Source organism: Semicossyphus pulcher, unplaced genomic scaffold (genome assembly GCF_022749685.1).
Source record: "Semicossyphus pulcher isolate SPU_LCO1_2020_fin unplaced genomic scaffold, fSemPul1.0.p SCAF_15, whole genome shotgun sequence".
In the NCBI taxonomy this organism is placed as follows: Eukaryota; Metazoa; Chordata; class Actinopteri; order Labriformes; family Labridae; genus Semicossyphus; species Semicossyphus pulcher.
The window spans coordinates 25,201,686-25,216,325 of NW_027211659.1; the positions used below are offsets into that span (position 1 = coordinate 25,201,686).

The 14,640-nt window shown below is 40.8% G+C and overlaps 1 protein-coding gene across 1 annotated transcript; it reads right to left on the reverse strand.

Annotated features, from left to right (window-relative positions):
* Window positions 1-348: 348 nt before the first annotated feature.
* On the reverse strand, window positions 349-11,264 carry slc40a1 (solute carrier family 40 member 1). The gene is made up of 8 exons (XM_069663670.1): window positions 10,950-11,264; window positions 10,765-10,832; window positions 10,249-10,408; window positions 9,869-9,984; window positions 7,081-7,207; window positions 6,367-6,612; window positions 5,621-6,259; window positions 349-4,260 (listed from the first exon to the last, which is right to left on the reverse strand). Exons 1-8 carry the CDS (start codon window positions 10,981-10,983, stop codon window positions 3,944-3,946), a joined length of 1,707 nt encoding a protein of 568 aa, XP_069519771.1. The 5' UTR covers window positions 10,984-11,264; the 3' UTR covers window positions 349-3,943.
* Window positions 11,265-14,640: the final 3,376 nt, after the last annotated feature.

Consider the following 14,640-nt stretch of genomic DNA (forward strand, 5'->3'; position numbering starts at 1 on the left):
TGTCTTACTTACTAAAAGTGCGTTGGTATCATGCAAACCTCTTGGATTGGTACTCCTGGTCAAGTCCTTCTGTCGCTTGTGTTGCACTAAAAACCAGGTCACTCTTTCTTTGTCTCTTTTCAGCAGGCATGCAGGTCCAGATCACCCAGCTAGGATTAAAGTCATTGAGTTTAAGTGCAGCTGCCTGAAAGAAAGGGATTCTGGGAGGAAATTAGCAGCTAACTGTGCTAAGCTGTGGTATGTGACCTCACACAGCAGCAGCAAAGACTAAGGCTGAGCCCAGGAAACCTGTGTGCACACACACACACACACACACACACACACACACAAAAGACATAACAGGCGGGCGATTGTAAAGGTTTTCTTTATTCATGAGACCTCATGCAATACAAGCAGTACCAACGTCCTTATACTCAGTGGAGTGCGATTATGACATATAAATGATTTCATAATGATTTGATGCCTTTGTCTATTAAACTATAATAACACTGATATATAATGTATATATATATACAAAGAGATCTATATAGAATCAGATCAAAGCAGTATTTTACAGATGTTTTCAAATGAGATGCAGTAATTTTCTTTATACACGATTTAAGGAACCTTAATTTGACACAAAATGTGAACACTTGGAATATAAAAATATGTAAAAAAAAAAAAAGTCAACAATTCCAGACAAACAGTATACACAACTTTTTTTCTGCATTTTCCTAATTGTGTATCGACTGACAGCTAATGTATTTACATCAAAAATATAGAGTTATGGCCATGTGTGATATTCCTGAATCAGCAGAACAACCGTTACAAAAGCTTGTTTTGTTCTCGCGCCCAGACCGAGTCTGAGGTTACAATAATTCAACGTCGGTGGAACATGAAAATTAAGCTCCATTCCCTGTGAGTCTGCACCTCCCGGCACACCTGCAGACGTCCTGACTCACCACATCCTTCACCAGGATTCAAGGGAATGTGCGACTAAAAAGTGGCCTTCTGTTCTCCTACATCTGGTGTGGCTACTTCTGTTTCCAACCTAAACATTCCCCCTCTCCGCATTACCAAAATCTTGGCTTTTATTTCATGGGAGGTTTGCAGCGAGAAACCACCTTGATGTAGCCACTTGTGTGCGTTTAACAGCGGATTTACAATAAGGCGACAGAAATCACTGACGGTCAGTGGTGGAAAGAAACTAGTTACAGCTACATTAGTTACTTTATTTAAATCTTTTCAGGGGAATATGATAAAATAACATTTTACTTGGCTTAATATTGAATGGTTGAATTTATAAGCACAGGACCTTACTCAGCTTAATACATTTGGGGCTTTTGCTGCTATAGCCTTACTGGGCCTGGTTTGGGCAGTTAGCTTATTGTGGCTAATCTTAGCTAATTAAGATAGATACTACCGTGTAACTGTGACAATACTCAGCCAGTTTGTTGTTAATCTGACCCTTCACTTTTAACTATATTTTCACACATATAATTATCCTGTAATTGTCAAGTGTGTCCAAAGTAGCTACGTTTTGAATTTCTATGACTTAAAACAGTTTTTGGAGACTTTCACAATCAATTCAAATGAAAAGTAGACTGCAAAACACTTTTGTGAGACACTAATAACTTAATTTTCCTAGACTGGTTCTGTTAAGCCAAAGATGTCAACATAAGAGTCACAATTTTAAGTAAAATGCCTCTGGTGAACTTTAAACAATTAGAACTTAAACCCTGACTCAGTTCAAGTACAGGGGGCTGTACAGTGGATAGGAAAAGTGGAGTCTGTGCGGTCAACAGTGGTGACTACCATAAGGTCAGGGGTCTAGTTTTTGGCTTATAATTAGTCAGCATTTATTTGTGTGATGGTCTTACTTGGATCAGACTAATTTACAGGTAAAGTAAAGACTGTTCTTGCACTTCAGGCCAGTCTAAAATCCCAAATCTCTCTGTGAAAACAGCCCCAGAGTCTGTTGGCAGTCTTAAGCGGTAAACTGAAATCAGATTAAAAGTTGCTGACGAAGCTCCCTGCCTGATTTTTTAAGTAAACTTGGGGTATCTGAGGTCAACTCTGGTACTGTTTCTCCCCATGAAGATGTGGTTAACATATGTGCCTTTTTCAAACCTAAATTCCCCCACAGCGCATGAAAAGTAAGTGTTTGAAAGAGATTGAGCATGGAGGGGGAGGGGGGCCAGAGCTTCAGCCTTGTGCAAAAGTATTGATCAAATGCCTGATCACGCGTTGGGTGTAATGACAGACGTCAATCACTTAAAGTGCCCATGTAACAACAATCATGATTATAAAATTACTCAAGAAAGAAAACAAAAATCAAACGGTGACAAAATAACACTATAAATGTAAACTACCGGAGGATTAAGGTACAATCTCAGAGTGGGTTAGAAGGACTCAGATATACTCGATGTGTCTGAAAGCTTTAGTGAACCTACACAGCGACTGTCACCTGATGTAAAAATATATATTTGGAATGCTCCATGTTTCCCTCACTTCCTTATATGCCACTTATGGACTTTGACTTTGGTAACTGAGAGAGATATTGACAAAGGCTGCATAGGATTTCTCAATTTGTCTTATGGCACAACTGCGACAATACTGTAGATACACTTATTATAAAAACCACCGTCTGCATTTCCTGAATAAATACAGTAAAGAGCTTCGACTGTAGACTGTATATAAGAAGTGGATGTAGCCTCGGTAGCTAACGTTAAAACTACAATATCTCTAATGGCCAGCAGGGGGCGACTCCACTGGTTGTCAGATTGTAGAGAAGTCTGGGAGAGAATTACCCTACCCTACTTCTCACTTGATTTATTACCTAAATAAACATCATCCTAATGAGTTTATGGTCTAAATCTCTAGTGTCAAGTCTTCTTAAATACAACATCATGTTCATTTTGACAATTATGGTCCCATTTAGACTTAGATAAATGATAATGCAGGGTATTGTTTAGGGCGTGGCTACCTGTGATTGACAAGTTGCTACCACAGAGACCTTAAAAATGTCTTAAATACAAAACTCAAAAGGTGTCTACTGTTCATTTTTGCAGTTATGACATCTTAAAGCCAGCCACAATAAGTATCCCAATTATTATCACACAACGCTGCTAACCAAGCTAGCACTGAAGGAACTTTCTGGCTTGCTAACTCCCTTGCAAGATGGTGACCTCCAAAACTCGAGGCTTCAAAGCGACAGTCCACAAACCAGTCGGAGAAGTCACGGTGGCTACGTCCACTTCCTATATACAGTCTACTGCATCGCCCATATAACCACGTAGAAAAGACGCTGGATCCCAGTTTTGTGTTTGGTTATACAAAAAGTATCTTCCTGCCCTCTGGAGGAAGACAACCACAACCTGCTTATCAAACATGTAGGCTATCAGAGAACAGCTATTGGACACAGCTACAGCACCAACAAAGTGAGGGACGTTCTGTCTTTTCGTCCTCACTGCCTGCTTCCCTGCAACATTTCTTCCTCCTTTTGCCCTTTAGTCAGCTGAAGCACCTTTTAAATCTTTACAGCTAGGTCCGGGCTGTTAGGAGGAGAATGTTTTACAGTGCCTTATCTCCTGACTTCTTTAGCAGGACTCACTTTGGGGTCACAAGCGTAGAAGTGATGGATCCTTGTGCATTTATGTATCAAAGAGCTTGGACCCATAGATGGGAGGCTGAGGCTCGCATCTGACTGAACGAGACCCCTTGCCTTATCCTAAGTCTGACTATGGATTAGTTACTATGACTGTAAGCTTTCTACATACCTCCTTGTGCTTATGATTAATGCTTTGTTAATGGCTCCAGTAAGCATAGCATGTTAGGTTACCTTTCTCTGGTGTATGTTAGCATTCTGCCAGCTACAAGTAAAGTTGTTAGTTAGTTAAACAAGAAGCAAGGTTAGCGTAAGGCTTGAGAGATATGTACCCAGGACAGAGTCTCTTTTATGGGATTAGACAGTGGTAGGAAGTGAGGGGCTGTCCACGGTCTCAATCTTCTGCTCCGGCGAGCAGCAGAGGAAGAGGCGGCTGCCCAGGTTCTTGAAGGCAAACCCAAAGTACATGATGTGACCCATGGCCACGAAGGAGACAGAGATGATGACCAGCAGGCCAAAGGCCTCCGGGTTCGGAGCCAGAATCACCATGATGAAGTGCAGCAGGTCTAAGAGGTAATTCATGGAGTTCTGGACACCGTTGATCACACCTCGCTCCGACTCGATCACATTCTCCTGGATGAGCTGGGTCACTGTCAGGTCAAAGGACCACAGGCCTGCAAGACAGAGATCAACAGTCACTTCTAATGGTATTTTTACAGCCGCTATAAAATGACTTTGGAAGACAACAGTAGCTGTAGCACAAATTATCAGCAAAAATTATTGGAATCAAAGGTCGGAAATATTGCTGTGACATCCATGTAACATCCGTAGAGGTGAGGTGTGAGACTGCGGTGACTTATGAAAAAGTTCAACCTTGTATCTGCTGAAGTCACCTTGAGGAAGTAATAACGTGTGAAACAGCCTTTTATAATCTTATGACAGGAAGCCAACATGCCAGCAAAGCATGAAAATGCTAATTTCCTTTCAGATAAAACCAACTTAAACTATGCACCTCCGCTATAATCACAATCAGCAATAATCTGCACTTTGAGCTTCTTCTTGGCTCCAAAACAAAAAAATATTAAAGCTGGGGTAGACAAAAAACAAAAAACACATAGACATAAACGTGCAATGCTTTCTCACTGCTGGTACATGCAGGTTGCGCAAAGGTAGATGGGCAGGTAGGCCATCCAAACATGGAAGGTCTTCTTACAGGCAGATACCAGATATTTTTCTCTTTTTTTTTCTCTTATTGATTGCTTTCAGTAGAATTCTTCTGATACTTATACCAGTATTAGAAATGGCTCTGATACAGCCTAAAATGAGTGGCTGGGTATCGGCGAAAAAGCAGGTCAATGCACCAATCCATAATATCCTTAATATAACCTGTTTCTTCCTCTCCAAAGCAGTGGTATACACAGCTGCAGTCTATATTATGGCTGCCATAAAATACAGGTTTAGAGAGGCAAATGGTGTGCTGCTAGCAAAAGCAAAACGTTAGCCAAAGCTAGCAAAATGGCTTCAATACGATCTTTTTGTTTGAAAGTTCAGATGAATTAAAGCCAGTAAAAATAAATAATATTTAAAAAAAAAAAATTAAAAAAGTGTTGAAGGAACTCTGATAAACTGAATCTTTAGCAGCAGGAAGTCATCAAGAGAGAGCTGCCGTTAATGTTATCGAAGCTTGTTGCTAGGTGCTTAGCTTGTTGCTAGGTGCTTAGCTTGTTGCTAAGTGATTTGCTTGTTTTTAGGTGAGGATTCCGTCAGTGTACTGCGCCAGATCATATCACAATAATATCAGTCATATCCCATCCATAGATGGTTAGTCCTGTAGTTTAGAGCTGTTAAACAAGAGGGGTAGTCAGTATTGGCCAGTAAAAAAAAATGGTACGTATCCATCTTTTACTGTCGGGATATATATGGAATTTCATCCAATATGACAAAAAATGTTGTTTAATAAATAACCTACCCAAGCTTTAAATAAAATGTTCCAGTATTTAAACAATAAAAACTTAAGGGGTATGTGTTACGTACCAACTCTAGCAGCAATGACGCCAGCAAACAGCAGACTAACAGACATGTAGGACTGCAGAGGTGGCAGCTCTTCAGCTGGGGCAGCAGTCGTGGCGTTTTCGACAGTAAGCATGCCGGTGAGGAGGTGGTCGGCCTCGGGCAGCGCCTTCTCTCCGATCAGGTGGGTGTAAAGGTCCGTGAAGGGCGACACGCTGAGGTCGAAGGGGCTCCCGGGCGCAAAGACAGAGACGACACACAGCATGAGGCAGGACAGCTGGGCCACGCCTGAGATGAAGCCGGTGCGGATCAGGCCGCACTTCTTGCGAACCCAGGTGAAGGCGACGGTGCCGCAGATGCCCGATATGGCCGAGGCCCCCATCAGCAGGCTGAGGACTGAGCCGTTGAGGCCCTGCGTGTAGGCGTAGCCAGTGGTGATGCAGTCGAAGCCCAGCACCGTCATGTAGAGGAATGCCAGGGACATCCCAGCAAAGAAGATGTTCTGGTTGTAGTAAGCCACCCAGCCGGCTTTTAAGGTGCGCAGTGGTTCGGTCACCTGGTGGCAAAAGCCGCTCTGCTTGGGGGAGTCGGGTTTAGCCACAACTGAGGTTTCATTCATGAGCGGCTGAGACGACTCCTCAGGACTCTGGCCATTCTCCAACTCTGTCAAAGGGCAGAAACACGGAGCGATTTGGTTAGATCATCACACACGAGTGAGTAAGATGCTTATTAGCAGAAATAACATCAAACACAAGCTCTCTTGAAGTTACCTTTGGGGGTGCTGAGCTGTTTAAGCTCCTGTTGCGGCTCCTTCTGACCGGCTTTCACCGCCAGCGCTGGCGTCTTCTGGTAGACCTTCCACAGCAGCATGTACTCGACACACATGGAGCACAGGTTCCAGCCGGAGATGAAGCCGCAGCCGATGAAATGGGAGCCAAAGGACATTATCTGACCCACCAGCATAGGAGCCAGGATGTTGGTCAGCTGGTCGATGATGCGCACTGTGGCGTTCATGTCTGTGTGATACAAGAGTGGAAGAAGATGTCAGTCAGTAGAAACACCTGATTCAGGGTGATTCCTTCAGGGTGAGACAAGACTCATCAGGGTCCTGCTCTAGCCTGTCGGGGTTCCATTCCTCGATAACAACCTGCTCACTATACATTATCCCTGAATCATAGTCTTACATGTATAGTCTACATTGTGGCAGGTTTTGCATTCATACAACTGTAGGTTTTACAAAAGACCTGGCACTAACACAGCAGAATAAAATAGGTCATTGAGTTCATAACCTCTCAGACTGTTTTCCACCATGTGAGCAATCTTTTAAGAACTTTACAACAATCGGAAAAACTGCCGGATGATAAAAGTTAAAAACGAGAGTCAGCATCCAGGGTTCAAAGTCTGTCCACCTGTCGAGATCTGATAACGGGTCACGTGAGGCCTACATTCGACGATAAGCCAGGAAGAAGGTAAGAAAGACTGACCTGCCAACTTGCTGCTGTCCTGACCTGCTACAACCACCACCCAGTCCCTCTGGATGGTGATGGATGTCGCTGTGCTGGCCAGGTTGGCGATGTTGGCGATGGTGATCACCAGAATGTAGCAGCTGGTCTGAAAAATACAAAACAAAAAAAAAGGGTTATTTTACATTTGTTTAATAAGATTACATTTTAATGTCTACTTGGTGTCAAATAGAGGGAATAAAGGAAAAGGTCTGTAGTGTGCTGTATTTTCTTTCTGTCAACAAATTCCATATAGAGTCTAATAACAACAATTAAAAGTTGTTAATGAGTATTGCCTCTATACCTTAATTGTTAGCTAAAGCTTCGGCCTACACCTTTTCCGTCAGTAATTTGGGTTTTTCTTTTTATTTTATCCCTCACTGTGTATTATTTGCAATTCATAACATAAGATAGAACTTTATTAATCCCGAAGGAAATCATAGTGCCAGATATGAAGTGTATGGGTTAATGCAAAACAGACAGTGCCTAAAAGAAAAACAATATTATAATTATTACGTAATATTATATATAGCTTCTATATGTTTTCTGGTGGGGGGGGGGAGTTGTTTAATATGGACAGAAATAAACTACTACTACTAATATAACTTCTACTACATGTGGAATTAATCCGCAGAAAGAAATAGTCCCCAAAAAGAGGCTCTATTATTTTTTTCTCCTTTACTACCATGCTAAAAATAAAACTACATATTTGAGAGCTGTTAAACGCTTTACATCTTCAGTATGAAGTAGGCTTGGGGCTGAAGTTATGAAGTATTAGAGACCGACTTAAGAAATGGTTTGGTATTTGTATGGAGTCATCATTTTGGGAAAACAAAAATTATAGTTGATTTTATTAAAATGTAATTTAAATTTGAAGACTGACACGCAGCTTTCTGACTCTGCAAAATCATAAATCCACCTGTAAAATGAGACTTAGTTCCTGCTGTCATATTGGAAGTACAGATTTCACCTGATACTGACATGAAAATACTTTTAAACCAAAGACAGAGCTCAAGTGCTGCTATCATCTTCATCTTATGCAAACTACAATAACCAAAAACCTCCTGTTGAAAAATCTATAACATTCTGCAAACAATAACGAGCACGACAGCTAATCTAATACTGAGTCACGTGACTTCAACTACAGCAGCGATAAAGAGCAACAGATGGAAAAACAAGAAAACATAGCATATATTGTGAAATATTTAGCCTATGAATTATTAAATAAACACAGTGTCCAGGCTACAGTTTGTCGATCTGCTGGTTCATTGTAACGGTGAAACAACAATTCAACAGGTCAGGCCACATTTCTCCCTCTCTCTGTCATGTGATGGGCCTTGAAGAACCTGCTGACTACACAGCCTTCGACGAGACACTCGATCTCCTGTTTCACCAAAGCTCTCTCCACCTCCCCACACACGCACACACATACACACGCACGCACACACACACACACACACGCACACTTCCCTCTAAACACTCTCACATGGCTAAACCCCCCCCCCCGCCACTCCTTTCTCTGGAAACACAAATGGCCTCCCACAAATGCAGAAAGCATTGCAGGAGACTTTCTTGCTGACAGAAATCTTTAGTTTTGCAACCTGACACTCAAACAAGTCTGCCATGATGGTCGGACACATGTCAAGTTGGGCAACACAATTCATGGAAATCGCTGTACAGTCAGCATTTTTGATAATGTGTTAAAAACATCGTTATAAGGAGGTACTGCAGTGCTGCAGAGATGCTCTGGGCTACAGTTCTGGTTCTCCAGATGTAAAAAGATGGTAAAGAGGCCAAGCAATTGTCACATCATTGACTTTTAATTAATTGGGGGTTTTTTTTACAGTCAATATGCAATTTTTTTTTTCCAGCTCTGCAGTTCTGCATATGGGTCAGCAGCAGAATCAGGACTGTCTCTTTGTGGCGAGCGGAGCTCAAATGAAAACACATAACTGAACAAGTGTAAACAAGCCCTGTGGCAAAACCCTGACAACAGCTCCTTACAGAAGACTGTTGAGGACATGTGTAGCGACTTCCCACGCTTTGATGCATGCAGCAAGCTCTGTTTTCTTGTGATTAAAAATAAAATCTTGATTTTAATCAATTTGATGCCCCTGCTGTTAACTTCTTTATAACAGGTGTGTTTTTTGGGCTGCTAGGGTCGTATGCAACTCATCAAAAAACTATACAGCTGACAGTTGTTGGCTCAAGGTCTGATGCTTTAGAGCTTGAGCTAAATCATCACTTAAGCATTAGCGGCTGCCACAATGTTGACATATTTCCTGTTTCTAACAAGAACATTTGCGTAACTATGAACTTGTGAGCTCAGGGAAAACGTGGCTTTTTAATACTGTAATTACATGGATTACGTACGTTTTAAATTAATCAGTAAAATCAATATGTCATTGACCAATACCTGTTTTTAACATAGTTCAATAAATAATAGTATTAAGCAAGAAAAGGAATAAGTATTTTGAAATAGCCATATATGGTTTTTTTTCTGAACAAAAATTTAAATAACTAACCTTCTCTTTCTATTTAAGTTAGTAGAGCAGTCAAAGGTCTTGAACTTAACTCATTTCACTCAACTGTAAAAGCTGTTCAATGGTCATAAACCACACTGACTCAGGAGCTCATATCAGTAAAAGTAAGCAGGTTTCAATCTCCGGGGTCAGAGTGAAAAAAGCCTAAAAATACTTTCATTGAACAACCCAATCAGATCATGTTTGAACAGCGAGTGTGTAAGGACAGTAGAGGAGGGGGATCTCACCAGAATCCATCCATTGTAAAGCTCCACAAGCTGTTCTTTGAACTGGAAAACAACCATCAGGAGGATCCCACACACGATGACGCAACTGTTCTGGACGAGCAGTGAAGTCTGGGCCACTGTGGAAACACCAGGAAGAACATTAGGGACAGAAATGTGATCAAAGACAACAGATTTCTGTCTGTTAACTAGTTCATTAAGCGCTGGCGAAGATGGCTGGATACATTAGTGTCTTTGCCAAATTCCTCTGGATAAACTCTCCATTTGACTGTGAAAATGAGGGAGGAAACACCAACAGTCTGTTTAAAAGTGCTCCACATCTATTTTTCTGCATCAAATCTACAAAGTTATGACATCTTATTAATTAATTTGTGATGCCTTACCTTTGAGTCTGGGATTTCTGTCCACCCAGTCCCCAATGATGGCCCCCAGCAGCAGCACGGAGCCGGCCACCACCAGCCCATACACGGCTGTGAGCAGCAGGCTGTTCCCGTACAACTCCACCAGGAAAACAGCCACTGCGAAGTTCCACATTCGGTCACCCTGGCAAATCAAAATACCTATTATTACTATGCCAGGATGACTCTTGATTTAAAACATCCAGGTTGGGGAAGATAGGAAATGTGATGCATGAATAATAAGAGGCTTTCTGCCTTTATGGGCTGCTAAACACCCTATTTGTAGAGACAAGTATTGTGGTGAGCCACACATTGAAAACATGTTATTCTGTGTTGTAATGACAGTTCTAACAAAAAACACCATGACAATAGCATATTAATGTTGTATTACATTCAGTTTGACACATAAAAGCCTGTCATCACAGAAAGCGTGTACAAATAACTGATGGTGTGTCTTTAAATAGACAATAATGAGTGTAATAGTGTCAGTGTTTTACTCACCCATGTTGACAGAGCATGTCCCATGTAAATAAGGAATTTAGCTGAAGTGAAGAAGTCTTTCACCGATTCTGCAAAGTGCCAGAATAAATGTGTTAGAGCTCGTGCTCCCTATACGTTTGCCATTCATGTAAAAGCTCCGTTTGAATAATATATTTTAATTACAGCATGTAAGAAAAATAACCTACCAGAGCATGTCTTCTTGGGCCCAGAGTTATCCATTTTAAAGCTGTCCAGAATGCAAAAATCAAACAGAGTATATTGCTTTTTTCTTTTGCAGCTCTTTTGTAATGTATTGGAGGTCGACCAACGGCTAGCACTGCATCCAACTGTCTGCAGCGACACAAAACAAACCACGACACGGCGTTTCTCTCTTTTCTCCTCTCCGAACTTAGCTAACACTGTAGCTGAAGTTGGAAAGAAATAGTTTTATAGCCTAAAAGGCTGCCTGGTCGCAAAAAGCACAAAGCTTTAGGAGCTGTGTTCAGCGGTGCTCCGGTGGACGGTTCCCTCTGCTCTGCTGCTCTGTTTACGTCCCTCCTCGAATATACCCACGTTGTCACGTGACCTGCCTTTATTGACATTGTGTCAAAAACAAATGAGGTCCTCCTACCGATACATGCGCTGAAAAAAAAGAAAAGCCGGACTATAGCTGCACAAAAAGGTGTCATTGTTACCAATATCATAAATCTGGGTGTTTACTTGCAAGCGCGTGAGCTCCTTTCTTTTCTTTTGGCGGACATGTAGAGAAAGAATCTCCAGTCTCTAATAATCTCCAGGCCAAAGATGCGTTCAAGGAAAACCTGTAGACCTACCTTCATCACAGCATACACGTACTGTAGCCTACACCTTTTCGCAACTCAGAATTTACATTTTATTAAGCTAAGTGTCTGACTTATTGCAGTTATTTTACCACTTTTGTTTTACATCTTTATTTAGCTAAAACAATCAACTCCACTGTATAAAAATACACAATTACAAGCCTTTCATTTAATATCTAACTTAAGCAGCAAAACAAAAGTATTGGTGGAAAAACCTATACTCAATATATATCAATGTAAATGTAGGCTACTTGTTACACTATAATTATAAATGTATAATTATGTAGTATACTATGAACTATTATGTCACTACTACCTAAATGTTATTATTGTTGTAATTGTGATATCAACTGTATGTACATCATTTTTAATATATATTTATTTCTGTACACCTGTAGTTTCATGTTTATGTGAGCATGCCGAGCTTTTGTCCTTGTTTAAAGCTGAATGTATATCTATTTTTTGTGTTTATGTACATTAGGATAAATTAAAAAATGGAGTCCAAGATGAAGCTAACTGTAACTACTTTACATGCCGTTGGGTAGTTTAATCTTCATTATCTAATGTTTAACCATGAAATCTGCAATGTTACTAGTAGTGACTGAGGCTGTTAATATATATATAGAGGAGAGTACAATGTTTTCCTCTGAAATGTCGTGGAATATATGTATGAAGTGGCATAAAAGGAACATCCTTCATTAAATTGCACCTAGCAAAAAAATTTACTTACTACAGTAGTTGAGTAAATGTACTTTCCATCAGTGGTTGATTGCCTGAAATAGAGCACTCAATGTGGCCAATAAAACAGTATAATCCTTTCTGTCTGTATCTGAATAAAGGTTCCACAGGGTCAGATTTACAGCCAAACTGTGTCACTAATTAAACTATGGCCAATATAAGATAAGATACATTCAGTGCAATAAAACAGTTTCCTCTCATATGGAGAAAAGATTCGATGATTTTGCTCCCCCTTTACAAAATCCAATAAAATCATTTAGGGCCTTTTTTAAACCGCCTCCTGCAGTTTCTCTTTATATAAAATAAAAATTCAGATAAATAATTGATCTTAAAAAGAGACCCACAGAAGAGAGCAGGAGAGATTGCTAAAGTTAAAGATTAACTGAACTTGCTTTTGTGTTTGATGCCAGACAAAACAAATTATAGAGCAATGTGGGGAGCTTTTTGGTAACCAGGGCTGCCATTACTGCCTTGACCTGGTGAAGCTGTTTACCAAGAGCTTGGCAGTGAACAAAGAACAAATGTGTACAAAGCACACCTTCAGATGACTTGCATTTGTACACCTATGTCAACAGAAGAGGACCGCAGCTGTAATTATTGGCTGCATGCATGAGGGCTCCTTGGCCTGAATGCATAAACAGTAATAAACACCAGCTCAGTGAGCGCATGGCTAACATGTTTTTTTTATCACCTGGATGCACAGAGGACTATAAATGGCTGTTACAGCTGAGTGGGACCCCCTGTGTCCTGTGTCACCACTGAAACACGCATCGTGTGATGACTAATGGCAAAACTATAGAGCAGTAGGTTGGTATGTTACCTCTTGGGGCAACTTGTTTTGTGTGGTCTTCATGTTGTCTTAAGTAGATAAAATGTACACTGTACAGTTCTGTACTATGAACTCTGCCCGACAGTGAGAACCACCTTTGTCACACGGCGGCCATTTTCCTCTGACATCACACTCAGGGCGGGAAGCTCAAATGCAGTTGTATTTTTTTCCCGCTGTACTCTAGGTTTGAAATTTTTGGGAACGTAAAGATTCTTAAACATTGTTTGCTATTGAATCATGTAACACTATTAAATACTAATGTTAGCTGGGAAGTGGTTGAATGCTAACGTTAGCTATTGTCTAACAGTAGTTAGTGGATTATGAAATATGTTTGTTGTCTTTTGAAATATGACCTGAATAAGGTCAGTGAACACTTAACAACAAATATATGCAAAGCACGAGATACTCTCAGGAAAAAACTCCCGAACTGTGGCTTAATCCACCAAAATGATGTGGACGGCGTTTTAGTGCCACATTAAGAAAATAAAGTCTGAGATTGAGAATAAAATCGTATTAATACGAGAATACATCATAATTTTACAAGAAAAAAAGTCATAAGAGAAGAAAGTCTTCTTAATATGAGAAGAAAGTCCTAATATTACCAGAATACAGTCATAAGAGAATAAAGTCGTAATTTTACGGGAAAAAAAAGCATAAGAGAGTAAATTCTTTATATAGTATATAGTCGTTATATCATGAGAATAAAGTCGTAAGAGCGTAAAGTTGGAACTTTATGAAAAAAAAAGAATTAAGTCGTTATATTACCAGAATACAGCTGTAATTTTATGAGAATAAAGTCATAAAAAAAGAAGACCTAAAAGCTTATGCCTCAAAAGTAATTATTAACTAACTGGTCAACAATGCCCGGTGAGTGTGAGAAAGAGTGCCAGTAGGGGCCCACAGGTTGTTTTCCCCCATGGCCCGCCCTGAAGATTACTCCAGCCCTGTATTTGGATTTTTAAGCCTGACCCTTTTTCAGCCTACCAACACTTGTTCAAGATGATTACTTTTACAAATGTAGGTTTAAAAAGAAAGACGTATAAAATTCCTTTACAGCCCAGCATGTAGGCCTCCTCTGTGCCGTCTCATCGCATGAGGGAGCAAAACTGACACCAACAAGCAACTTAAGCCCATATTTTCAGCCTAGAGATGACAATAGGCACTTCTGTCCCTTTGTGACCTATTCAAGGATCACACAGAGCTCTTACCCATTTGAAAGTCTGCACACATTGAGCCGGTACAAACAGATTACAGGCCGCACTATTAGTGGGCCAACGTGTCAGCCAGGTACCTGTCATCAGTGGTCAGATGGCTACTGTGTCATTTTGCGGCCATGTGACCTGCAGGTATGTCTGCCCCTGACGGGATCCCTTTTCAGCCGGGCTGTGCAACAACAAGCGGTGTTTACGTGGGCTAAATTTGGACTTCAAGGACCAAAATATGTGAATGACTCGCCTCCTGTGGCCTGACACTCGCAAGCCACGGCTAAAG